This window comes from Lepisosteus oculatus, chromosome 2, assembly GCF_040954835.1.
Source record: "Lepisosteus oculatus isolate fLepOcu1 chromosome 2, fLepOcu1.hap2, whole genome shotgun sequence".
Classification (NCBI taxonomy): domain Eukaryota; kingdom Metazoa; phylum Chordata; class Actinopteri; order Semionotiformes; family Lepisosteidae; genus Lepisosteus; species Lepisosteus oculatus.
In genome coordinates, this window is record NC_090697.1 from 69,257,752 (window position 1) to 69,285,515 (window position 27,764).

The following is a 27,764-nucleotide window of genomic DNA, read 5'->3' on the forward strand; positions in this document are numbered from 1 at the left end:
TTCCCATTCACATCCCATCCTGTCACCTAGCAGCGGCAGATTTCTGGTCTCTAGGGGCCAAGACCACAGCAACACACAGGTGAACTCATCTTAAAGAGGTTAGGGAGGCTCCCCACTCACACACAGCACGGTGTGACAAAACCTTTAGCAACGCACATTCCCAATGCTCGGGGCCTGGATTTAACACCGAGCGTAACCCAACTAGTAAACACCGGACCTCGTGAAATCAGGACGCTTCCTCCCGTCAGGACTTTAAGTAGCAAACTTCTTCCTAAAGAGTTTATTTTGTCTACGTGTAATTCACAATGTAAAAAGCTGAGGAATAAAACGGTTGCTTCTTTTTTATATTTATTTAGCAAAAAATATTTTTTCCTAACGGGCACTACAATACGCTTAACAAACGGCGAGCTCGTCCTTTCAGCTAAGGTTACGTCTCCCAGCGTGAGGGTGCGGCACGCCAAAATTCCTGTTCGTGACGTCAGAGCGCGGTGACGCAGAAGGCCTGGACTCGGAGTAGTCTTGCTCCGCGCGCTGTCATTTCCAGTCTGGAGAATCGGAGGGCAGTGCGGCTGTGAGGTGCCGAGCCGCTAGTTAACTAATATTCGCCGAAATACTTACAGACTTTCACCCGCTAACCGACTAAAGGAGAACAAAACGTAAGTCCTCTGCATTATTTCTAGATAGGTTGCATTTAGAAAAAGAACGGCGCGACTAAAAACCGGGGGAATGAAGCACATCTCTGTGACGGCATAGAGAAGTAACTTAGGATCTTTTAGTAATAGGTAGCGATGGGAGCAGACCTTCTGTAGTACCTGTCTGAACTCCCGGGCAGGCCTTGGGAATGCCAGGCTGTAGTTTCTTTCCCCTGCAGGAAAGGTGGCTGAAATATTCTAGCAAAATTGTTTCTGTAACCCGGTACGCAAGGAAAGGACACAGTGATGGACAGTAGCGACGACCCAATCGCACCGCCGCGGTGTAGGCGGGCTGCTGCTAACGCAGCCAATCAGCGTAGCTTTTAGCAAGGATGGAGGCGGGACTGAGCCGGGCGGGACTGGGCTTGGTTGAGTTTAAGGAGAGAAAGTGCAGTATAGCGAGGACGCAAGGTCAGGACATAAGCGTAGTCCGCTAGTGGGACAAACAAGACGCGGGGGGGACATAGGCTCTCTGGGAACTTCACTGGAGGTTCAGCGCAGAACTGTGACCGGGTCCCCGTGCTGCAGAAAGCTGCCTAGTTGTTAAAGGAGGGCTGTTTTGCTGCACTCACTGCGGCTACGGGTTGCCATGAAAAGAGACCCGCGCATACACACACAACGCGCGTGTGTGTGCGCACATTGTGTGCGTTCCTGGAAGCATGAGGCGAGATAACACTTTTTTTTTTTTACAGCCCCGCACAGTACTCTAGTCTTTCTTTTTAATGCTGACTTCAGCAATCAATACATAATGAGGAATGCATAAATTACTCCAACGCTTAGAAATAAACGAGCAAAAGGGCAAAGTTCTATGTGCTGGGACCTACCCCAACCACCATCGCCTCTTCTTGGGTCTGTGCTGAACAGGGCTCTTTTGAGTTGTCTGTTATTCAGCCACAAACGCTGTTCAGCTCAAACAGAACAGAAGATACATGGCTGTAGAAGCAGCAAGGGCTTGAAAAGCAGATAACATGTAAAAAATGAAGTATCTCTTGCATTTCACAATTAAAAGTGTGCAGTTCGCATATAGGTGATCTTTTATATAAGATCTTTTCTTGGCCATTTACATGTGGAGCTTGCACTCCTTTTGTATCTCTTTTCACAGTACACCATCTTCACAGTAAAATTAGAAACGGATAGAAATACATCTCAGGGCTTAAAGGTGCTGATGGACTTGGAGATCAGTCCACACAGTCCTGGGGCTACCCAGCAGGATGCGAAGCCTGTGACTTGTTCAGAGCCCTGCTTGAGTGATGCAGGGACTTGCACAAGAATGTCGACAGGAGCCCATTCTTCTTCTGTAATTGGAGAAGGAAAAAAAATCATAACGTACCTCTGTGAAAGCATTCCAATAACCTTAGGAAGGAGGCATGTCATCCTTTCACAACAGGCCTGCTAGCGTTGTTTGCAGTCGCAATCTGTTTGCTGCGTTGTTGCTTGGTGTCCACTCTCTCTGGGTCCTGGATCATTCCTTCTGCTTGTGTTCTCACCTTGTGCGGCGCATAGGCGCGGGCCTTATTTTTTCATTTCATGCTGTTCGGCTTGGTGCACACGGCACAATCTTCACCGTGAAGTTTTAGATGTAACGTAGAGGAACGAGTGAGTTTCACAGACACGGGTGTCTGTGATGAGCCGCATCAGTGCTGTGCTGCTCGTGAGTGGTGAGTGCCGATGATTCATAGTAGCTTCAGCGTGATGTACAGCACTGAGTGGATGAGGTCTGTATGTGTGCACTGGACGAGGAGCTTAGTCACCTCACGTTTATCTCAATACAAATGGAATGGAGGGCAGCATGGTAGTTAACTGGGTCCTGGCTTCGATTCCAGCCTGGGTCTGTTTCTGTGAGAAGCTTGGAATGTGGGAGGGAATCGCAGCACTTGGTAAAAACAATTGCTGACTAGGTATAGCGGGCCCGGTGACGGACCTGTGTCCCATCCACAGTATCCCAACCACTGGGAGAGAGGCTCCAGGATGCATATCAGCAATCCGCAGTTTTCCGATAACGGATCGATGGAGTTAGACTTCACGGCAGTTGCTGTAGCAAGACGAGGGAGAGCCACAGTAATTGCTGATGTGGTACATTGTGCAGGAAAGCACATGACTGCATACGGAGCACAGGAGCAGTCCTGAAGATGGGGGAGCCATCAGCTTGAGTTCTGTTGTTACTGTTGTATCCTCAAACATGCCACTGTGTGCCCTGTAGTCTGGTTTGCCTGACACTTCCCTGATCTGAACCTGAGTGGATCTTCATTTTCCTGCCCAGAAACACCAGCCAGCATCAGCTTCCTCTTGTCCCATGGCGAGCTCTGCCCGAGACTCCATCTTTAACCTTCTTCCTCCATAGAAATTTGAGTCCTATGATGACAGTCTGTGGGACTTTCTTCTCTTTCATGTTTCAAGCAGTTGCCCTTTGCCCCCCCCCCAGACAAGGCTGAACAAACAAATGTTTTAATTGTCTTTTTGGTTTGTTTAAGAGGAAGGGTCCCGAGAAGAATTCAGGTTACATTGTCTTGGATTATGAATTAGCTGCACATGGAACACTTAATCCTGTTTTTACCCCTTTGGATGGAACAGGTGATGCTCATCTGATTAGATTTCTTACTGGACAAACCAAAGTCAGACTTTTCCGATTTGACTTGCAGACATGGAGTTTGGACCTTCCGTGAATTCTCCTCCCACATATCCTTCTTTTTTTTTACTGCCCGTGTATATTTCTGGATCCCAATATGTGCAGTTTTTAAAACTGAAACTTTGAATCTCTTTTCTGGCTCTGTGAGAATCCTGACTGGGGCAAGCTGCCAGACAGCTCACGTGTTCCTGAGCCACAGTTAATGAATATTTGGAGTTGCAGGTCTTGACTGTGGTAGGCAGAGCCCGCACAGGACCCACATTACTGACTGTACATGTCTGCTCCGATGATCTGTCTTCCTGCTCAGTAGAGAAAAAATCTACTGTGTGGATTTCAACTTTGCAAGCTGAAGGCACACTTCCTCTTGCCAAATAGGCCTTAGCCATTGGCAGCTGAAGCTGAGTTCTCGGTGTGACCACAGGCTGACCTGGGGACACGCCTGAGATAAGCTCGAAAGCTTGCATGAACCTGCGTTGTCAAACAAGTGATAAAAGTCAGGCTTTGCATGTTGCAGGTTCCAGAAGCGATGCGACAGAGCGTTAGGTGTTATTAAGAGGAGAGCCGTAGCCCTGGAGCTCAGCTCACGCCCTGGCCCGCCCTGTGAGGGTGTTGGGTAAGAAGCAGAGGGTCCCCACGTGACCTCGTGCTGCCCCTCGGGACGTGAACTGAACAAATCAGGTTTGGTTCTCAGGTTCTTCTAGACCTCGGGCCTCAGCCTGCGTCCCCAGGACAAGGGGGGGTTACTTGACAAGGAGCCCCTGAGAGCTCAAGTGATAGAGGAGTCTCTGACACAAGGGCCTTGACAGAGGCCCATTCAGGTGACTGGTGACTGCAGGGCGTTTCCTTCCCTAGACTGCAGACGGAAACAGCTTTGCCAAATAAGGAAACCCACTGTCACCGTTTTCTCCGCTGGATACCTAAATGAAGTAATCAGGGTTGAGGTTTAGGGAAGGAATTTGACATGGGAGGGTACAGCAAAGTTGTTTTACTCGCAGTGTATTTCACCTTTTCCTTTTATGTTACATTTTTCACCTCTTACAAATATACAGATTCCACAGTGGATTACAGTGTATGTGCCATCGTGTTTTTTATATATCCAACACCTCTACTTCTCTCTACAGCTGTTGTCTCAGTTACAGCGAAAACTCCTCTGACAGCAGAGTCATTCTTCAGTTCTTCTGTGATTTGGCAGGCCTTTGTCAGGTTGTTAAGGCTACTCTCGCCTCTCTCAAAATGTCTCTGGGGGTCAGTGTAAAGAAAAACACCTTCCGTCTCCATACTGCATGTCTGTGCATTGTGGTGGCCTGGGGGTTTTAGGTAGGTAGGGTACACGTCTTGCACAGAAGCAACTGAGGCCTGTAGGCTAAATTGAAGTAGACACTAGGGCTGTCTCTCTGCAGTGTTTGGCGATCAGACCTGGCTATAGTTGTGGTTCTGGGAATGTTTGGCCTGCTTTCTGTAAATAGAAATTCCTTGAACATTAAAGATGATCTGTCTTCTGCGGGACTCGGGTCTTGTAGTACAACACATGTTGTTGCTTTAAGTAGCACTTTTCTGTGTGCACTAGAGCATTTCGATGCTGTGCTGTGTTATTAATGACACAGTTAAAAGTTCAGATATTATATAATGCTGCTTTGGGTCACATTAGGGTGGCTCGAGGACTACACTGTGGTCCGGTTCTGCTTTTCAGACCAGTGAAGTCGTATTTATATTTAGCTTTGGGGCTTTCGGCTTCTAATGTTTGTCAATGAGATTAACGTAACAAAAATGTTAACATCCGGCATAGAAAGGGCAAGGTTTATTCCACAAAAGCTAGACTGGGGAATGGTGTCCTCCTCATCACGTGCTGAGTGACTGTCACCATTGTTTTTCCTAAACTGCGTCCAGAAAACATTCCGACACTTAGAATACTGGTTATTCTGCTTTCCTTTCTTTAGGGAAATGTGCATTTTTCCATTGTGACTCACTGTTGTGTAAAGCAGCTTTCAAGAATCTGTTGTTTTTTTTTTTTTCATGCCCATTCGACAACAGCCACAGTGACCTGAGAATTCACGATCGCTGTAACGCTGTCGTCTTTCCTCCCGTTGTTTCCCGGTGCCTCTGCAGAGACAGGGCGTGGGGATCCGCGAGGACGACGCCGGGGACGCGCAGAGGAGAGTTCCAGGGAACAGCAATCCCAGCGAGAGAGAGAGAGAGAGAAAGAGGGCGACAGCGAGACGGGAAAAAGAGAGATTTTCAGTAGCGGGTGGCCGGCGGAGCCGTGCGTTTTAAGGGACTGCAATGCACCGGTTAAGGACTTGTGCTGCCAAGCTGAGGCCTCTCACGGCCTCTCAGACTGCTCAGAACTTCTCACACAAAAGGCCGGCGGCCCCGAGGACGTTTCAGCCAATCAGGTGCTACACTGCGCCTGTGGCCGCCGAGCCCTTCCTCAGCGGGACTAGCTCAAACTATGTGGAGGAGATGTACTATGCATGGCTGGAGAACCCCAAGAGCGTACATAAGGTAAGGCGCCGAGGATGATCGGGCTAACGAGCCCCGGGGGAGGGGGAGGACAGGCGCCCTGCGTTCGGAGGGCTCTGTCTCTTTGTGTCTGTAAATTTAACGGAGGAGGAGATCTGTCGGGAGAAGAGGAAGGAGGCGCCGCGAGGCGAGAGAAGGAAAGGAGTCTTCCCCAGAGGACCTGCTGCGTGGGTTCGCTGTTCGACGTCCAGCGCACTTCTGGGATTTCCACTTTGCAGTTGCCAGAGTGCCTTTGACTATTTAAAGGTGCTGCAGCAGGTTTTGAAAGCTGGATGAGTGATGGTGGTGGGGGGGGGTAGTGTTGTGTGGTCTAAAACAGATGCGATCTTCAGCAGCCCCTGGGAGCCCATGAGTGGGCTGCTTTTGATGTTAACTAATCTTCTAATTATGCAGTCGACTTGGAAAAAATAAATCTATTGTTTTAGGAGCTGCGAAAAGCTAAGACGTAGAGACCTATAAAATGCTGGTGGGATGCAGACCTCCCTGAATGCTAAAGTCTGCTGCCTCTGCGTGTTGAGGGAATGAGCTGTGTTGAACTGTACACTTCTCCTTTGCTTTTGCTGTGGTTTGCCTTTACGAGGTTTATTTCCCAGTAAACTGACCTTGACTTACAGTGCTTTTTTAAATGTGGCACGTCCTTTCCTGCCTTTACCCAAGACGTGCTTAACTAGAGAAGAATTAGTCAGTGTCTACACATGCAGCGAGCACAGAACTCTGGTTTGCGTTAAGACTTGGTTGTGAAGCCCTGTGTCAGGTATATTGAAGAACTATCCCTACAGTGTTCTCTTATCTTTCCTTTTACCATGTGTGTGTGTGCGCACGTACTTTTCAAACAAAACTTTATTTGTACTGTAGATTTTGGAAACGCATAGCAACCATCATTCCCGGTCAGATACAATCACATTTCAACTGGGACTTTTTTTAAAGTTGCACTGCCACCTGTTAGGGAAGGTCAGATAATGGCAATCTGTGCAGTGTATAAATGGACATGGGAGCACTATTGAACAATGTCAATATAAAGGCTATCCGTTGTGCTATTTTTAAGGCTTTAGTCTGCGCTGCGTACTTACACTTTTTTGAGAAATTGTAGAATCTTTTAATGGAGTAGAAAAAATAGTTGGTGACCTAATCTGGCCTTTCCCCAGCAGTCTAAGTTTGCGATTATACTTGGGGAGCAACTTGAAACTCTGCTGCACACTTCATCGTTCATGTGCTCAGTGTCAATAAGGACACCCCGTTTAATCAAGCAAAAGTATTTCATCCTAATAAAGGTATGATTCATCATTCAATTTTAATAGCAGAGCTGCACATCGCTGTAAACGCTGGCCCAGATCCACCCTGCAGGAGTGGTGATTTGACAAGCTACTGACCCCTAAAGATCTTTGAGCCAAAGGTTGAGAATCGGCATGCGAAACTCGAAACGGCCTGAGATTTATGATAAATGAGAGCTTTTGTGTCCCGTTTAAATCAACACTGACTCCAAAAAGAATGTAAATAAGACGCTGATTTAATTCATAATCATAATTGCTTACACTTATATAGCGCTTTTCTGGACACTCCACTCAAAGCGCTTCACAGGTAATGGGGACTCCCCTCCACCACCATCAATGTGCAGCCCCACCTGGATGATGCAACAGCAGCCATAGTGCGCCAGAACACTCACCACACATCAGCTATCAGTGGGGAGGAGAGCAGAGTAATGAAGCCAATTCATAGATGGGGATTATAAGGAGACCATGATTGGTAAGGGCCAATAAAAAATTTGGCTAGGACGCTGGGGTTACACCCCTACTCTTTTCGAGAAGCACCCTGGGATTTTTAATGACTACAGAGTCAGGATCTCAGTTTTACATCTCATCCGAAGGACGGCGCCTGTTTACAGTATAGTGTCCCCATCACTATACTGGGGCATTAGGACCCACATGGACCGCAGGGTGAGCGCCCCCTGCTGGCCCCACTAACGCCTCTTCCAGCAGCAACCATAGTTTTTCCCAGGAGGTCTCCCATCCAGGTACTGACCAGGCTCAAACCTGCTTAGTTTTAATGGGTTGCCAGTTGTGAGTTGCAGAGAGATATGACTGCTATGAATTGCTTAAATTGCAACCTGGACAGTTAAGAGGTATTTCAGTATGGGAGATGAGAAACCCCACTGATGTTCAAGCTCAGTCGGAGCATCAATCATGGAGTAAATCTTGTCTGTGCTTTATGTGGGAGGAGGTGGTAAATTATTATTATGATGATGATGTTTGGTTTCAAGGAGAGCACAAAAAAGTTCTGCTGTTCACAGCATTTTGAGGTGTATGAATTAAATACAAATCCATGGAGGTATTATAGGTTTGACATCCAGCTGCAGCCAGTGTCCCCCAAATGTCAGAATCACTTAACCCATGTAAAGGTCAAAGTTCGTTTTCTATAAACTGTTGCAGTTGCAGGTTAAATGGAAAAGTTCTCTCTTCTGACTGTGACGAACCGTTGGATACCAAACCGTTTTTTTTGTTCACCAATCAGTGTATTTTGTAAGCAGCATGTGGACAGTTCATCACTGCAGATACCTGCTTCAATCTGTAAAACTGCAAATGCACGACATCTAGCTAGGGCAGAAGAAAATCAGATTCTGGCTTGTAAGGTGGGCGAAGACCAGAGGAGCCAGCAAAAACCACCACAAACACACCAAGCATAGAAGACTTGTTGGTTGTTAAAACACTATTATGGAGAGCAACAGTGCAGAGTAAGCTCGTTATCCTGTTTTCTCAGAAACCTCACCTTCTATGTTATAGGGAGGGATACAAGTCGTGGACGACCGGATAGCCCTTTTCTTTTCCTGGAGCTTTCTCCCGCAGTCCTCCAGAGTCCTGCCACATTAGAAACACAAGGCCTTGACGTGTGGAACGTACACGCGTGCTACAGCACGGAGCACCACCCAAAGCCGCCACACGTGTGCCCAGCCAGCTGGAGCTGGTGCAGCTCGGCAGAGGCCTGATGCAGCCACTCGCCATGAGGGGTCGAGTGTTTGATTGTCGGAAGAGACTGGATGTTTTCCAGTCTGTGTGGTGGTGCCCATTTCATGAACAGTACAGCTCATGCTTTTTCTTTGAGGGGGACGGACTCCCTAAGGAGACATGGTTCTAAAGTGTTTGGTTTCCCCATGTTCCTTTTCCTTTGCAGGAGGAGTTAAAAGTCCCAATGTCTCAGACCGGCTATTAAGTCTCGGTAACAAATTAAATTGAATGTCGCAGAATTTTACAAATTCTTAACGAAAAATAAAATCGGGAACTTTGTGAAAGTACTGGATGGTCTGCATTTCATTGTAAACCCCCAGTCATGCCACATGCGACATCATGTGGCCCTTTCTGCTCCCTAGTCACTGTACTGACTCGTGTAATGCAACGTACAAGCAAGTAAGAACAGGATGTGCAGCAGAAATGTTCCAACGTGATCTGCATGCAGAATTAACAAGCGGCTTTTGTCCACAAAACTGTTTTAAAGTCAGGAGCAATATTTCTGTTGGGTTAAAATATATGTACAGTACTCACAAGCCTGCTTGTTCACAATGTGATAGGGCCGCTTCACCTCACCAGATGTTTTGTTGCCTTGTTCTGAATCGCAGAATATAGCACTGCGCATACCTGGAAATTTGGTCTATTTTGTTATGTAAATTGGGGTTTTGCATTTTACACTTCAAAGTGTAAATTTTACTTTTAACGTGGTTTGAAATGTAATCAGTGCGGAAATATAAAAATAACATTGCAGTTCCCCTTTAAATGCATGTCTGTTAAAGGCATGTCAGCAGTTGCTGGACAACTGCTGACTTCATGAGAAATTCTAAGGTTCTGTAATCAAAACCTCGTTTCTCTCGCAAAACGATTAATCTGATCTCATCGGCTTTGTCCTCGAGGACTTGGCATTTCAAAGAATTTCAGGCGGCATTTTCCCTTTACTTTGCCTCTTGGTTTTCAGGAAAAAAAGATTTTTGGAAAATCCTCTGAAATCTGAAAACCGCTCTAGACTTTTTAAGCTTTAGTTTCTGTTTGCACATCAGAGCTGATAAAGCTTTGGTGGAACGCTTCTCCTTGAAGAAGAAATATTGCAAGTTTGCCTAAGTCTGCATTTTGCAACTTCCAAAAAAAGGAAAATAATCTCTTCTGCCCTTATAGTTAGCTGTATGTGCAGAAGAGACTTTTAAATACCTGTGTCAATCTTGTCAGACCTGACTTTGTGTGAGGTGTTGCAAGATTGGTCGTATCACTGTTCTCTAGCATTTCTGAAATATTTCTCCAAAATGGCTTCTCTTTTCTCTGGAATGAGGAATCTATTTCTTTGAATTATTTTTAGAGATATTGATAATGACCTTAATGATGATGATAGTTCATCTGATCATTCATTCAGAGTTCCCTTTTCTGCTCTGTTCTACAATCCAAAAATGAGATTTTTCCTTTGCAAGTGTTGCGAGCCCTTGTCAGTCGGTTAATATGGACACAGGGAAGCTGTTCCAGACATTTCCCCACTGAGTTAATAAGTAAATTCCATTTATCGTCAAAACTATCTTGGAGTCGAGAGTAATTGTTCCATTGGATTAAAAGAAATGTATTCACAAACCTGCTCGTTTACGATGTCACTGAAAACTTTGTTGCCTCGTTCTGAATTGCAGAACGTGGCACTGCACTGCGCATACTAGGAAAATTTAGTCTGTTTTTTGACGTGTAAAACCTCCAGTTTACATTACTGTGAACATTTTGGTTTTATCGTTGTTTGAAATGCCCTCATCATTTAACTAGAAAAGTCATTGGAAAATCTTAATGCAGCAATGCAGGGCAAGTGCAGAAGTGAGTATTTCTCCTTTCGCCTTAGCATCTTTCAAGTTTGAGCATACAGGGTTTGGGTGTTTTCAACAGAGTTGCTGCAGGCAGTACATCTACACATGTTCACACAGTTGTCACCCGTGCTAAATCTGCTGACAAGATAATCAACGAATGCTCTGCGAGAGGAATTGAGGGCTACAGAGGTTAATAATATGAAGAGTCATGGGGCTGGAATAAAATACACTGATTTTTTTTTTTTAAAGAAATTTGATATTTAAAAGAAAATCATGGAAACTGGCTGCAGTTTTCCCTGGTAAAAATAACATGACTACTTTCCTCCTCTTCATGTGCTTGTGGTTTAACACCGTGTGACAGCTACTGTGGGAGTTTCACCATGCCGAATTAAGCTTCAAGATGTAGTCTTTCATATGGTGTCACAGCAAGAGTGTTCATTATTCACTAACAGATTGTGGGCATTTTATAGCCTTGAGCACAGTGATAAACTGGGTCAATTACAGCACTCTTAACTTAAATCCGTGCATGCTGCATGCACACACACAGGTGCAGAGACTCGCATGGCAGCTGGATACCTCATTCTAACTCGGGGGTCCTATTGCACGCAAGCTCTGTGACCTCCTGCTCGCAGTAATGCATGCTTGTGACGCTTGCGTCGCGTTCTTTACTGCTTAATAATGGACTTGTTCTGTGTTTCGCTGTTCTGCTTTTGGAGCCTCCTCAGTATGCTACAGTTTTGTTTTGACCTTTTCAGCCATAAGTAGTTAAATAGCTTTTTTTTGTGTGTGTGTATGTGCATATGTGGCTTGATTAGAAAGAAAATGAAGGAGCTTCAGGATCATCAGCCTTGGCCGATGGCGATATGGTTGGTGAGGTTTCACATTCATGCCCATTTACGAGATGCTTGCCTAATTTTTTATTAATTCTGCTGCAGTCTCTGATGAAATCCCTGGTGGTACGGCAAGAGACAGAAACTGGAAACACACAGATGGAGGAACTTAAGATGTGTTCCTGTATGACTTGACCTTTTAAGGCGCCATTAATAGAGACAAGGGTCACGGTGTCATTCACCATATGTGCACTGTAATTCAGATTGCATCTGACATTGCACACTGCAGTGCCCCAGGACTTCTCAACTCTGTAAGGTTTCTGTGCAGGGGACCCAGGTTTCTGTGCAGTGCTCTGATAAGACCCAATTTAGAATATTATGTCCAATTTTGATCATCAGGATAGAAAAAAGATATTGCTGCTCGGAAATCAGTCCAGGTTAGAGTAACTTGGGAACCTGAATCCCCATGCTAAAAGGAATATTGTACACTGACAGGATAAAGGACTTAGCTTTGAACAGAGAAACCTACAGTATGAGGAGACCTGATTAAGGTATTCAGAATCCTCAATGGCACTGACAGAATTAACCCAATCAAGACGAACCACAAGCCAAAGGACACAAGTGGATTTAAAATTGAGAACGGTGGGCACTTCTTAACACAAAAAGTTGAGAGTGTGAATTAAGCCTGCTAGCCATGTTGTTACCCCAATAAACAACTGGATGAAATTCTTGGATCAGTTACCTACTGGGGTAAAAAATACAAAGGAGATAGAGGGACTTGTGATATTTTTGTGTTTGCCCGCTTTCCTAGAATCTGCTGAATCAAAATGTAAATCTTACGTTTTCCCCTGGGTGTTGATAATCCTGTATTTTCAAAATGATCATATTAATAACAGGTTCAGGGCTGCAGCTCAAGATCACTATCTGTTTTTTTTTCTCCTTTCACTAATGGAAAGTGAGATGTCATGTAGAAACATTTAAGCCAATTAATATGAATAAAATAAATACAATCATTTATATTTCCAGTCAATCTGTTGTTCCCATTATCTGATGGAGGCTGGAAGGTTAAGGTGTATAATTTAGATATTGCTGCTGTTTTGTTGCGGCTGTGGTTTGGCAGTGCTCCATTTCTCAGTAATAACTGATGTCTCGGCATCCTTGAACACAGAGCTGCCTCCTCTTTTATAAAACACTGCCGTCACTGACGAAGCAACCCTGATCGCTGTTATTCCAGGACAGTTGTATAACTGCAAAGGGAGTGTGCGTTGCCTGATGAGACACGTTAAGGTGCATGTTTGAACCGTTGCTTTAACTTTGGGGGGCAACTGCGCTGTTAAACAGTAATTTGAGGACAGCGTTGTCAGCATCTTTGAGATGAAACCTCCTTAGTCAAGCAGAAAATGCCCCCACTTGAGCTGTACTGAGCATAATATTTTTTTACGTCCTCAAGAGATGAATAAAGTTCCGGGGAGAAAATGTCAATCTTTTTGTTGCAGTTACGCAGACACTTTATTGAACATGGCAAACATTGTTCATTCTGCAGAACCGGGAGGACAGTGGACTCAAGCCTGTTTGCTGTTCTCTGTCCACGCCGTGTGTCTTCCCAGCTCATCGCACAAATGTCCAGAGCAGCATCAAGACCTACACCCTTGCAGTGGGACAATGCTTTATCAAGAAGGGCAGCCACTGAGCTCCCAGCGCTTGACCAGTCCAGCCTCCAGCATACCGATGGCAAGAAGGTGTTATTCTCTACAGAGCAACTAGTTCTTGGGGTCTCTTTCTTGATTTTTTAACCAGGCTTGATGAGCAGCAGCAGCTTAAATTGTCTCATCGCCTGTGACTCATCACTTAGTGCTTTTGCAAAAAAAATATTGTCGTGGTCAGCTGAAAATCTCAAATTAATCAGTCATGCCAAAGCAGTCAATATCCAAAATCTCTATATATATGCTGTACTTATTTTTTATAAATAAGAATAGCTGCATAAATTAAGCAATGCAAAGTCCTTTAAGCAGCAGAGCTCCCGTTTGGTTCCTGTGACCTTAAATGTTCCCCAGCCTCAGTAATTGTGCTTTTGAAGAGTCCTAGATGCAGTGTATTGAGAGTGTTAAAAATGCCGCAGATTCTATTGTTTGCATTACTCATTTGTTATATTTGTAATGCCTGTCTGTCGGCATGCATGTGTGCGGGCTGGGAAATGTTTCTCCCTGTGAAGGAAAAGCCACAGGCCTGCTGGATGAGCGCTGGCAATCGTGACCCATCTCGAGAGACGGGTCCTGTTTGTGTATTTGCTCAGGCCTTTACTCTAGGAGACGCGTTTGTGCAATGTGCTGCCTCCATCCATACAGACCTGCTCTTGGAAGGATATGACGCTAGTAGCAGCAAGCAAGATACTTCCTCTTGATATTCATGAGCAGACCTCGTTTATCATCTGGCTACAGCTGCGTGTCCAGCTCCAGACAGAGCTGCAGCTGTCGTTCCTCCCTTGGAGGAGTAGTTTTTGCTTTGTCGGAAATGTCGCTCGCTACCCTGGCTGAGCAGCAGTAAGCCTCTGCAACATGGCAGGGCACCGTACAGACCTAATCAATTCCTTATTTTGCTTACAAACCACAAATAACACAACATGTTTTCTGTATTCACAATCAAAAAGAGCCTTTTACCACCCTGTTGGCAAACGTTCAGAGTCGAGTCATTTTCTCCTTTTCCTGAAACCCCATGTACTGACTCAGGCTATCAAATATAATTGTAGACATAGTTGGAAAAGGTGCTGGAATTAAAACCAGTCGTTGACTCTCAAACCACAGCATGGGTTTCTGGAGCAGTTTGTAGCAACTGCCCTCCCCAAACCCATCAACCAACTGACCAACTACTGCTGCCTTAGTAATTTATGATCTCCCAAAAGCAAATTCTGTGGTTCATTGCCATCCCTAACTTTAAGAACTACGAGACGAGCACTGTTATTAAACGGTGTGATACCTCCACAGGTATTTCAGAGTCTTGTAACAAGTGGCTCATAAAGCTGTTCAGAGTGCACAAAGGAAAAGAACGAGTTACCTGAGGACCAGGCTTCGTATTGGTGCTACGTTGATCTAGCACGTTTTCATAAATCGCTTTTAGAATGCAAGTTCCTTGTTTTGGTTTCAGATGTGCCTTGATCCTACTTGCATTGGTCTGTGCTGGATGAAGTTTGTAGAGCCACACTTTACTAGAAATCTGCTCTGCCACAGCCAAGTCTCTTCAGAAGCAGCGGTGTGAGGCCAGTGTTGCTATGAGAGGAAGTTTGAACTGGACTGGGGAGAGCCATGCTGTGAAGGACAGTAATACTGCCACTCTGAAACTGCAGGAGCTGCTCCTTTAGTGCTACTGCATTCGCCTGTCATCCAGCACCTGCAAAGTTCGATTTCATCCGATTCCCTCCAACAGCCTGCGTTCCGGCTCTCTGTCCCGATGTAGTTTTAACACCTTAACCTTTGGAACCTCTTAACGCAGGAAAACCAATTAGTGCTCCATTAGAAAACCTAACTTGAACTAGACATTGGGGATGTCTGTGGCTCGCTGTAATCTCTTCTTCAAGTCAGGATGTAAAGTAAACCAGGTTAGTGCCTGAGGACGCAATGAAGAAAGAGACCTACAGAAGGACTGATATATTTGAAAGGCATCTTGGTGAGCATTAAGACGAGCTTATATTGTTGAGCCTTCCTGAGTACGGTGTCTACATTGCTACAGAGAAACGTTTGTGATTTATGCATCTCTTACAGTCAAAAGATCAGTTACACACCTGATTGGCAGTTCTCCATCTCAGCATCATTAAGTCAGTTCTTCTTTATTATTAAATTAGAAGGTGTGGTTTGACCGAAAAATCACCTCAACTAGTGCGCACAGTTCTTGCCCAGGGTAGCATTAGAAGTAATATTTGTGATTCTTGGTGTTAGAGGATTTAGGCGCTTAGTTCTGATTTAAATACCCTGCTTGGAGGCATGAGTAATGTGGATACCTATCTCTTCTGAACATCTTTATTCCCTTTGAAGAACAGGTGTCTGTTGTTACTGGTGGAACAGGTTTGGGGTTGCAGATCTCTATGCAGGTTACATTTCATTCCTTTTTTAGAAAGTGCTCGATCTGTCTTCGCTTTTCATTTTGGCTAGGTTTATTACCATGTAGTTTTCACTAACAGAATGACATGTAAAACTGAGACTCAGATACTATTGCATAACAAATTCAACCCCAAATTGAAACAAAAATCAGTGCCATTTCTGTAACCGTCAGGATCTAGGAGCTGATCTGAAATTGGAGTGTTTCTGTTTTTGTGGCTGGAAAATGTCTGGGACACCGAGTCTTGTTTTTTTTTCCCTGTTTTTGCGTTTCCTGTAATGCCATGCCCAGCTGTGACATCAGCCTCAGGTCTGCTGTTGTGTAACTAACCAAACGCTGATGTTGTCTGAGGCTCTTGAATGAGTATGCTGTCAGAGATCGGGGGGAATAACCCACACTTCTGTTTATGAAGCTCCACATGACCTAACTCAAGTTCTCGACTTAAACCGATGAGAACAGGCCCTAGTAAAAAATCCTGGCCATCGTGGAAAGGTTACGTTTTGTCAAACTGTGTGTTGTTGCATTTCATGCAGTTTGCGTTTATGGGGACCATTAGAGATGTTTAGCAGAAGAACTCGACAAAACTAGCAGGCACGATAAGCAGTCTTAAAAAGTGTTTTTCAGATTCAGTTCCCATAATTCCACATTTTCCTCCAGCTGCTCTCTGCCAGTGTTACCATTAAGAAAACTGTGGGATGACTCATACAAATGGGTACTTTTTGGCTCTTATTTCCTGTACAGAAAAATCCATGAATAATGCCCTTTATACTCGTGAACTTCCTGACTCAACTACCCCACCAAGTTTCCTGTTCTGTATGCTGCCTCGCCTACTGCTCCCTGTCGGAGTCTGTGCTGCTGTGATTTCTCAGATCTGTAATTGAGGAGTAGTGGGAAAATTATTTCCTTCTTTTTCTTGCATAGCCTTGTTAATACTGTAATTGCTTTATGGATGTGATGCAGTTGAAAATTGGGGAGGGGAAATAGTTAAAAAGCTCAGGCTGCTTGTGGGCTCTCTTGTAAGTTAGGAGTTAGGGAGTGCTGACCTGGATGGTTTTCCATCACTGCAGTCAGAAAGACAAATGGAAATGTCACCTACCGGTTTCTTTTTGTTTTCTGAACAAGGGCCCCGTTCAGAGACAAATACCAAAAAGAAAAATAGGGGGAAAAAGCAGATTCGGCACATTGCGCATGTTAATGGTGTCCCAGCTTTGTTGAGCAGTTGGCGTGCTCGTGGCTGGAACACGCACTGTGTAACATACTCACACCGCATGGGTGAACCAGGTGTGATAAATGCTGAGTGGTGGAAGAGTGAGGTGCTTTTCTGTCAGTGGATGCAGAAACACGTCTTATTGTCCCGAAACTCGTGGGATCAGCGAGGACAGGAAAGCAGAGGTATGAGCTGCATAGTCCGACGCCATCGGTCGTTGGTCTCCGCCCTTATGAATGGCAATTGCCTGTAGACAACTTGTGACTTGCTAACAACTTGTGTTCGCTAAAAGAAGAAAAAGACTACAAGAAATACCTGCAAATATAACATTTAAAATATTATTAACGCGCTTAGCTAATGCTCTTTTCCAGGTGGCTTAACAATACAATGTTTTACATTTATCAATCACGACGTCATCATTTCATCAGTTGTTTTCAAAGCAGATTTGCACTGTTTTGTTTGGCACAGAGCCCGTGCTGGAAAACCCAAGCCCTGGAAGAGCAAACTGTTACCAGCATTAATAACGGAGGCATAATATTGCAGTGAGCCCAGTCGCCCTGACCACTGCTGTAACAGTGCCTGGAAAGTTCAAAGTTCTTTTCCAGTTACTGCTTTGCGAGTTGCAGTGTTCTCTTAGTACACGCTGTTCTTTCAATATTCATCCTGTGACTCGTGCGCGTCGGGCTTTCCGATTCCTCATTCCTCCCGCTGTTGTTCTGATCTCAGTCGTGTGCGATTTGCTTAGGGGCGCTGCGACTCTTAAATAGCACAGCCTTCACAAGCAGAACAGCGAATCGCATCTTCTGTATCTGTATCTTTCTGTTTCTTTTTTTTTTATGTGTATGAATACAACCGAAGCATTGAGGGAAATTTGTGACATGCCTCCTCTGAAGTATCTGCTCACGTAACGGGTTGTTTTTCTTGTTGGCCTCTGTCAACAAGCTGTGCTGTTACTGTCACTTATGATGTTTTATGTTCTCTCTCTCTCTTTCCTCCCCCCCCCACCATCACTGTCTTCTCCACAGTCCTGGGACATATTCTTCCGCAATGCCAACGCAGGTGCCGCCCCAGGCACGGCCTACCAGAGCCCCCCTCCCCTGGGCAGGAGTTTGTCGGGGCTGGCGCAGGCTCAGGCGCTGGTCAGCACCCAGCCCAACGTGGAGAAGCTGGTGGAGGATCACCTGGCTGTTCAGTCGCTCATCCGTGCCTATCAGGTCAGTGCGCTCTGTATCCCACGCACCCTGCCCCAGTGGCCTGCCTAGGGTTAAAGTGGTGCTGAATATAATGCTTTCAGGCAGCTTGTTAAACCTGAAGCCACTCAGGAGGCCATGCAATTTGCCTGTGCACATCAAGTATGTAGATGTGGTTGTAGACACACGTACGCACCCATTATACGATATATACTGTATGGCCATTTCGCAGTGTGTGTGCATAGAAGCTTTATTCCTGTGTAGATTATGGCCAAATGTTTGCAAAACCCTCCTTTCTCGGTGCAAAACCTTTTTGTACAGCGTACTTTAGAATACGTTTCGTTGCCTGCAGTTCTCAGTTCTGCTAAGAGCACCTAATGAAATATCTGGATTTGATAGGGCTGTGAACCGGCTGTATTTAGCATTGGTGATTATCTCCCCCAGGTGTCTGTATTGAATATTTATAGTAACCATGCCCTAAACTTAATATTGATCAGCACTTTGGGGTATTAAACAAATTGTGTCCAGTTTATAATTTTGCATTGCTAACCTGCCAAACTGCACTGTGATAAATTTCAGATTCTGCTCCCTGAAGTGGGGCTTGGGACTGGTTTCCTCTTATTATACTGAATCTGAACAGGAACCAGCACCACCAGGCCAAATTTCAGACGGCAATTTCAGTTTAAGTTCTTCATATAAATGCAGAGTTACAGTACAGAAGGGATCTTTAACCCTTTTGTTATTGATCTTTGCACTGCATTTCACTGTCAAGTAAAGCTGATTGCACTACGGGGAATTTAAAACAGCACACTGGTTTCATAAAAAACATACATTTAATGGTCATTCTTGAGCGGTTGCCAGCTGTTTAACAAAATGTTGTTACCAGAATTATCAAATGATTTAATTTTGAGCTTTTTAATGGATATGCTTAACCAGCTTCTCCTTACCCAGTCGCGACAATGTAATAATGATTGAATATTAACTTAATAGTGTAATGTTCTTATATTTCATGTCACTACTGTTACCTTGTTTACAGGTGACTGGGCATCACATTGCCAAACTCGATCCTCTGGGGATCAGTTGTGTAAATTTTGACGATGCCCCAGTAACAGTCGGGTTCCCGAATGTTGGTGAGAAATATTCCTCTGCAGCTGCTCTGCGCAAACGAACGATGAACCTGTTTGTGTTAATTGTGCTTTTTCCCCCCCTTCCTTCCTCCTTCCTTCCTTTATCTCCTTCTGTTGCCTTTTTTTTCCCCACACTACATATTTTTTCTCCAATTACCCTCCCCTTCTCCCCCCCCTCTTTATTTTTATTTTTGTTTCTCTCCGAACCCCGTGTTCCTGTAGATTCGCGGGCACCATGTTGCTCAGCTGGACCCCCTCGGCATCATGGACGCAGATCTGGACTCTTGCGTCCCGACGGATATAATCACGTCCTCGGATAAACTCGGTGAGGGACTGGCGGACAGCGAGGGGAGAAACGCGTTTGAGCTGGTCCTCCTTCCTGTCGGCCCTCTTCTCCGGCCCTCTGTCCCTCTCTCCCTCGGCCTGCCCCTGCTCTCCGGAATCCCGCTCCCCCCCGGACAGCACGCATCCCGTCTCTAGCACCTCGCGTAGTTGACGTTTGTCATCTCCCCTGGCATGCCTCTGTCTTTGCTTTTCCTTTCTCCTTTCTGGGACTTTGCAATGGGTAAACGGCCCCTCTCTCTCTCTCTCTCTCTCGCGCGCGCGCGTGCCGGCCTGTACCTGCGTCCCGGTCTTCTTGAACCGACCTGGAGTAAGGGTCCTGTCCAGCCGCGACCCCTCCTCCCCTGAGGGGGGCCGTGTGTCGGACACTCTCGCCACCAGCCGGTAGGGCCCGGGAGTGCAGGCTGTGCCGGTTAGCTGCCAGCGAAGCAACACCTCCGATTTTCGTTTTCAGCTGTTTCTGAGCTTTCGCGGGAGGAAAAGAAAATACAGCTTAGCGCTTGTTAAGGGCTGCCCAGCTCCGTTTACTAATCAGACCCCTGCGGAGGGCCTGTACTGCTCTGCAGTCAGCCTCCTCTCCTCTCGCCACTGCATTTAAGAGCGGACAGCATGGGACCCTGATGTCCTAAACTCTGCGGGGAGTTTTGAAACCTTCACTTTTAAAGGGGAACTGCAACACTTTTTTTTTATGTTTCGGGGTTACAAAGAATCGGCACCGATCAGTGCATTTCAAACCACAATGAAAGTAAAACCTCCAGTTTACTTCACTAAGTAGGTGAAATTTCCAGGTATGCACAGCGCTGTATTCTGCAGTTCAGAACGAGGCAATATAACTTTCTGTGAGGTAAAGCGGCCCCATTACATTGTAAACAAACAGGCTTGTGAATACATCTTTTTTAATCCAATAGAAGGTTTTTCCAACAAATTCTATTTGTTAACTCTGCATGCAGATCACATTGAAACAGTTCTGTGATGAAATATCTGCTGCGCTGCCTGTTTGGCTCATACATCGCATTACGTAAGTCATTACAATGACTAGTGGGCAGGAAGGGCCACATCATGTCACAATTCCCGTGGTGAGACCTGGAGTTTACAACAACACGCCAACCATGCAGTACTTTCACAAAGTTCACGATTTTGTGCTTAATTGGGAATTTTTGTTTTTTTAATTTTGCGATCCTATCAATTATTTTATTTTGTTACCAAGATTTAATTACCAGTATGAGAAATTGGGACTGCAGCTCCCCTTTAAATCTGACTTGAAACTAACAGTGATGTCACAGTTTTGGTATATCCAACTTTTAATGTGAGTTCTTGAAGCTCAGAGCCAGATGCAGACTGAAAAATCTTTTTTACGTAGATTGAATGCAATAGTTAAGTCCATTTCATTTTTTGGATTAATTTACCCATTGGAAATACGCTCAATTTAATGGTTTCCCTTACAGTATGCTCTGTTTCCAAACTTTTTTCGCTGGACACTGAGCACTATGCTAGCAGATCTTTGCTGGCTGCCTTGGCCTCTGTTCTGCTCGGAGCCAGGGATGCTGCACTAATCCTCTGCTTCACTCACCCTGTGCTGGGCTGGGGCCACCTGCTGACCTTCCTGTTTCACAAGGGCAGGATTATCACGAGAGAGAAGTGTGCCCGTAAGGCACTGCCAGGAAGCTACCCTGGGAAGTGTCACTACGTTTGCCCTTGTTCAGTTGCCGGAAGGGGGCAGATGTTTGTGAACGCTAACCCCGAGAGGCAAGAACTGATTGGCTGAATTTGTGATGGGGGGGTAAGACCGATTTTTGGGGTGATAAGGCAGTGGTAGCCCAACTCTGGGGCAGGTCCGGGGTGTGGATGGGAGCAAGGCTACTTGGACTGCTGCACAGCTGGCACAGCACTGGCTACAAGTAGCCGTTACCTTTGCAACTGGGTGGTTACACAAGAACACCAGAGAACCTATGGATGAGAGGAGGCCATCTGGCCCCTGGCCTGTTTGGTAGTTAGTCGTGAATTGATCCAATTTCCAAATAAAGTGGGGGTCTTGGCTCCAATGAACAGCCTCCTCCGTACTCGCACCACCTTCTGTGTAGAGCGGTGCCTTCTGTCCTCAGTTTTAAAATGCCATTCTGTAAGTCTGTCTGCAGCAGTTTCCAAAATGCAGGGGAGGGGAATAAACTTCCCATTAGACAAGAAAATTGCAATTTGTTGTAAATGTAAGGCGAATGGGGCTGTGGTGCGGTGCAGTTTTGATCCCAATGAAAAGAGTGATTGGTGTTCTTTTTGTACTTTACAGGCTGAATAAAGTAATCCGGTTCCTTGTTTCCAGCATTTGTATTCCAACTTCGTGCTTACCAATGAACTGTAATTTATTTGCCAAGTGATGCATTTTTAGGGTAAGAGGAAAATACTCAACCTCGTAACTGTTTTAGGCATTTTAATCAATCCAAAACTTTCTACGTCACACTTGTATAGTATCATAGTATCACATGTGGGGATAAAGAGTTAACATCATTCCCCATTACTGCCATGGAACCCCCTGCCAGCAACTGAGGGAGTGTAAGTAATTAATAGCAATTAACCTTTGTTTTAATTGGCTAAATCGGCTCAGAAAAAGTGCAGAAGTGGTGGTACAAGATCAGAAATGCTGAAAACATGAAACCAATTAGCTGTTGTGCACAACAAAAAATCGGAGCTTGTTCCATAATCTTTTTCTCCCATTAATTTATGTACAGTTGATTTCTTGGCTCGGTTCCTGGGAAGAAGACAAACTGACGTAGACACAGCTGCTACAGCAGCAAATGATTTCGAAAATGCCGTTATCAAGAATGGTTTTGCTACGAATATTGCCGTCTGCCCGCTCCTGTACAAAAAACATCCATAGCTGAGTCACGGCACCCAAGCTTCGGTTGACTTCCATGCTTATCTGAAGTAAACCTCCATGTTCTGAACATGGAGTGAAACGGTGAAACTGCTGAACAGCTCTGGCAGGGAGGCAGTTACGTGTGGCGCTCGGTGTTGAAGGCTTCATGCCGGAGCCGCTGTTGAAGATTAGCCTGAGCAAACGGAGCCCTGCTCTTCTCCAGTGTTTGCTTCTGCCCCGGGACACGGGGAGGCACCGGGAGGTGTGATCTGGGAGGTGACATCACGGCCATGATGTCAAAACATCGTTCGGTGCTTGCAGCTTGTGATAACGCATGACGTTATTTCTTTAGCCTTTGTTTACTGTTCCTTTCAGCCTCTTTATTGAGATTAAAAGATTGACGGATTTATAAGAATCCAGGCCATAAGGAAGTACATCCATAGTAAAATGCATATAAAGTGTTTATATTTATATGCCTGTGTCATATTTAGGAATGTATGAGAAATACACATTTAATAGGTAGATGAGAAGATGTGGCAACGCCCATTTGGGCCTGGTAATGAAGACTGGTTTGTTGTGTGCAGTATTTTGCTTTGACTTTCTCAGTATGTGATTATTTTGTTGAAGGAGATGTGCGAGTTCTGTTTTGTAGTAATCCAAAGAATTGGTTTGGCAACAGCCGTCCTCATCGGAATAACTTTCCTGAAATATTTTCCTCTTCTGTTTATTTCATTGGTTTTAACAGGTGGAATGGATTCTTAGGATTTTCATTGGTGTTAAAGCCGAGCACTAGTGGTAGGCGCTGGCTACTGTACGTGACAGAAGAATAACCGACTATCAGAGAGGCCTTTGAAAACCTGCTGACGTATCATAGAGAATTTTAGCACCCATGTGGAAAGATGTTTTGTGTTAAACGCTGCCAGTGGGAGGTTAACGTAGAAAAGATAAAGCTACATTAAAAAGTTCTCTCAATAAGTGACTTAATCTCTGTGTTAGTAGAGTTAGTCCAGATGACAAATATCCTTTGTTGGGACATTTTAGATGGATTTATTGAATTAGGGAAAGCTATGCGAGTAACTACAGGATTGCACTGCAGGTACTGGGCTAGTCTCTTAGGCTCTGGCAACAGTATTCTTACAGAATGGCGGAGTGTTGCAGCATCCATGCAACATGAATCCAACTGCATAATGTATTCTGTAAAACATTTTTGAACGTTCTGGGGTTATAAAATCGGCAAGCAGTCCCAACACCTGCAAGAGACAGATTGTTACTGAAGACCCAGAGGTCATACTGTAACCCCTTCAAGTACTTCTGATGCAATCAGATGGGAACCTCTTGCACCAAATCTTAGTCTTAGTGACCTAACTACTGAATCACCCTTCCAGTGGCTTTAGAATGCCCTGCAGTGCTGAGGATTGTTTCATTTTGTTGTAAAATGTCCTTTTGTGTATCTGCAAATGCCAAAGGAAAATTGTTCATCAATGTATAAAGGCAAAATAAAGATATGCACAGTTTTAAGAAAGCTAGCACGCCATTGGAAAAAACAGCTGCAAAGAGTCCTCCCTGGAAAGGCAGTCATAATGCACATTGTTTTTACTTACAGTACAGCAACAAAAATCACAACTGATTTTAATTTGAACAATAAAAGCAGCGTAGACAAGTGAATTTTACCATAAAATCCAAGGAATGGTGTTGCTATTAATCTTAGGTGTGTTTGGGGAAAACTCTTATCATTGTAAAACTAAACTTCATGCATTCCTGTTTAAACAGAAGGGTAACACACCCTTTCAGGCTTCAGTAACTAGTATTAGTCTGTGAAGGCTTATATTGGTGTATCAGAAGGAGTATTGCATTTGTCCCCCTGTTTTGCAGTAGCCCCAGTATGTTTTGAGGGCCAGTGATTGTTTGAAACCTGACACTTTTACAGTGAGTCTGTACAATAGGTTTGTACACAGAGTGTACTGTATACTCTGCATCTTAGATCGAGAGAATTACTACCACTCAGCTGTATCCATTTCTAAGACAATTCTAGAATTAACTTCTTTTGCCTAGAGCTCTAGGTTATTGAAGAGGATGTGGTTGTGTTTTTACTGGGACAGGCAGAAACTCGTTTGGAGTTTTTTTTTTCCTCTGCTGAAGATGATTTTGAATCTCCAAAAATGGTAGTCATTTTGCATTTATTCACCACACATATTTGCAACTTTTAATGTAGCTGTGTTGTTGTTTTTTAAATGGATGCAGGTTGCCAGTCGAGTACGCAGTTTCACAATGCGGAAACATGGTCCAGTGGATACCAAATGAAGATTGTTTTTTAAATCCAGTTTTTCTTTATGTTTGAAGTAATTAGGATACATAATAAGTTTGTGGTAGTAATATTTTGCTGAAAAAATAACTCATTGGCTTTTAGATGAAGATCGGGCTGACTGACACATTGGTGGCTCAAGAACTAGAATGAGGTATTATTTTCACTTACTGCTGTCTTTTGGTTTTGCTGCACATAGTTCCCTTCACTAAACTTATGATCTCAGTTTGTATTCAGATAATTTAATAATCGGTAGCATTTTGTTACAGAAAATGTTTTTTGCTTTATTCAGTCCTTTCTCATTCATATTAATAAGTATACACAGTTAAAGAAGTTGCAAATAATCTTTACACCTGTTTTTTCTTCCTTAACACAGCAAAACACAAAGTTGTGAAACAGGTCTGGTATAGTTGTTAAGAGTGATCATTTAAGATTTCGTGCTGGCAGTCCAGATGTCTCTCTGTGGCTTGTGACTTGTGTTTTGAAGTACTGTAGGTGTTGAGGTTTGCTTGTGGTAAATGCTTCAAGATTGTGACCCTCTGCAACTCAACTGCTTGCTGTCCAGAGCTATGCGTTTCTCCCCTAGTGTGCATGAATCTCAGATCTGGAAACATCTGAAAGAGGACAGTTTTATTGGCAAGAGTGCAGCAAAACAGCTTGTGAGCCACGACTTGGCTGGGGCTCTGAGTTCACTGGGTTTGTTTCTGCCTTGTGTAGGTAGCGATGGTCTTTATTGCACAACTCGGCACTGTTTTGTAAATTTTTTTTTGCTTAGCTGATGAAATGGTGTGTCATGTAAGAAGTTTTGGAAGATGACCATTCTTAATTATTAACCTTTATTTTTTGTTTTGTTGTTCTCTACCACAAAGTTAAAATAAATGAATCGGAGAGATGAGTATGATATTAACCTGGCTGTGGAAAGGATAATTACTTTTATCTACGATTGTATGGGTTATTATAAAATCTGGCATTGACATATTGTGAATATATAGCGAACGTAAGCTGAGGCAACGTCACTACAGTAGAATTTTTCATCATGTTTTTCATCATTTGTCCTCGTGTTTTTGGACAGAGTAATGTGCTTGTGTATTATAACCATAAAGAAGTGTAGTGTTCTTCCCGTAATGTAAGAAATTGATTGATGGAGGTCATAGCCCACTGATGAATTGCTGCTTCTCAGCAGGGAAGAGGTGTGCTTGCCTGGAATGTAGCTGATCCTCGTTCTGCCTGTACCAGTTTCCCAGGTCTGTTGATTTACTGCCTGCACTCTGCAGTCAGTCCGCGCTGGTGTGCTCTAGAAAGGGCGGGCCCCAGGTTAATGAGTCTGATCAGTCAGCCATTGCCGCGCTGAGATGCATGATCTCCCTGGAGGCCCTCTTGGCACCATCATTTTCTAGACTGAGGAATGTGGAACGCCGAGCGGCCGGTTCGCTTTGCCGCTGGCCGATGTGCTGCGCCTGGAGTGAGTGGCTGTGACTGCAGCCTGTGGGATGCAGAGGGGGCTGCTGTCCCCTGGGTGGTGTGGGCAGCTGTGGTCACTAATTGTCCCCGGGTCTCTCTCCCCTTGCTGCCCCCACCAGACCTTGCTGTGTTCAAGGAGCGGCTGGGAATTCTGACGGTCGGAGGTATGCATCTGATCCCATGTCCCCATTTCCGTCTTTATTTCTGTCATTCCTTTTCATCCTTTATTCTCTTCCCCCAATTAACTGCTCCTGTGCATCTCTGTCCTGTCCATCCTCTTTCTGCATTTGTTCTTTCCTTCACGTTTTCCCCCCTCTCCCCCACTTGTTGTCTCTCCCTTCCATCCTGTCTTGCTCTCTCTGGTGCAGTGAATGGGTTAGTAAGAGAGTAGTGGTGGATTCAAATGCTAGAAGCCCAGTGTGTCCCTGAATCCCCGTGTGCAGGGATTGGAGTCCCATGGTCATTGTGTTCTCGGATCTGTGCCACACTTCAGAGTAGAGGGGCTTCAGTCTGTGGTACACTCATGTCCCAAGATAAGCTGGCGTTGACCTGTGCAGTACATTTAAGAAAAACAATGGATTGTTCCATTTTATTATGGGAGTATTTGCTGTGTGGGGACTCTAAAAGTTAAGCTTTTGGTCAATCTAATTACAGTTTTTCTCTGTCAATGTCAATTACATATATAGTTTATTCAAATTAAAATTGATATATAAGTCATAACCATTCTTACTGCTTTTGTTTGGCATACTCCTTTACTTTTCCATAGTGGAAAAAATTAGTGGAAATTCTATCTGCACAGATTCGAAGCATGAGATCTCTGCACAGTGTCAGCTTAGATGAGCAGTGCTGCTGCATTGTGGGACTGAAATGCTGTACTGGTGCAAAAGAGCATTATTCTTCTCTGTGCATTGCTGTGCCAACAGGCATGCAAGCATTAAAACTTTATTCTGAAACTGGGGGTGGATGCAGGAGGAAGGTGGAGAGCAATGAGATGGAGAATCGTATTTCAAAAAGCGCTAAAACAAAAACCGTAAGGATAAAAAACTGGATCCAGTGCTGCGCTGCTCAAACATTTGACCATGAACTCCAAATGGCAGCCAAACACTAGATAGATCTCATGTTTCCGGAAATGTATCGACTGCATTGTATTTTCATGCCTCTCCTCCCCATTACCACCTGCCAGAAGAATTTCTCAGTGACCACGCATCTTCCAAGCAGATGTGACTCTTCTGTTGTCTTTATACTACCAACTCACGTGGTGGATCAGTATCATTGAGTAAGCACATGTTAGTTTTACCATATGAAGCTAGTGAAAGTCTCAAAAGTTGGATGACCAGAACAAGGGTGGTTCTTGTCAGCAGCCATATCACCCTGCAGGTCACAATTCACAACTAACAACCCACTGAAGCTCAGCGGGTGTGAGGCTGGCCCGTACCTAGATGGGAGACCTTCTGGGAGAAACTAGGGCTGCTGCTGGAAGAGGTGTTAGTGGGGCCAGCAGGGGGCACACCCTGTGGTCTGTGTGGGTTCTAATGAACCAGTATAGTGATGGGGGCACTATACTGTAAAAAGGTAATATCCTTCAAATGAGACATAAAACAAAGGTCCTGATGCTTTGTGGTTATTTAAAATCCCGGGGTGTTTCCAGAAAAGAGTAGGGGTGTTACGCCGGTGCCCTGGCCAACTTTCCCATTGGCCTTTATCAGTCATGGCC

General features: G+C 44.7%; 1 protein-coding gene across 3 annotated transcripts in view; it reads left to right on the forward strand.

Moving 5' to 3' along the window:
- Positions 1 to 495: 495 nt before the first annotated feature.
- Positions 496 to 27,764, forward strand: part of ogdhb (oxoglutarate dehydrogenase b) — a 49,779-nt gene continuing 22,510 nt past the window's right edge. Inside the window, exons 1-5 of one of the 3 annotated variants that reach the window (XM_069181817.1) lie at positions 496 to 656; positions 5,425 to 5,820; positions 17,803 to 17,991; positions 19,317 to 19,419; positions 26,170 to 26,214. In XM_069181817.1, coding sequence (XP_069037918.1) covers positions 5,599 to 5,820; positions 17,803 to 17,991; positions 19,317 to 19,419; positions 26,170 to 26,214 — 559 coding nt within the window. In that variant the 5' untranslated portion in view covers positions 496 to 656; positions 5,425 to 5,598. Of the gene's footprint in view, positions 657 to 5,424; positions 5,821 to 17,802; positions 17,992 to 19,003; positions 19,098 to 19,316; positions 19,420 to 26,169; positions 26,215 to 27,764 lie in introns of all 3 variants that reach the window. The other 2 variants (XM_069181825.1, XM_069181822.1) reach the window with 2 other exon arrangements.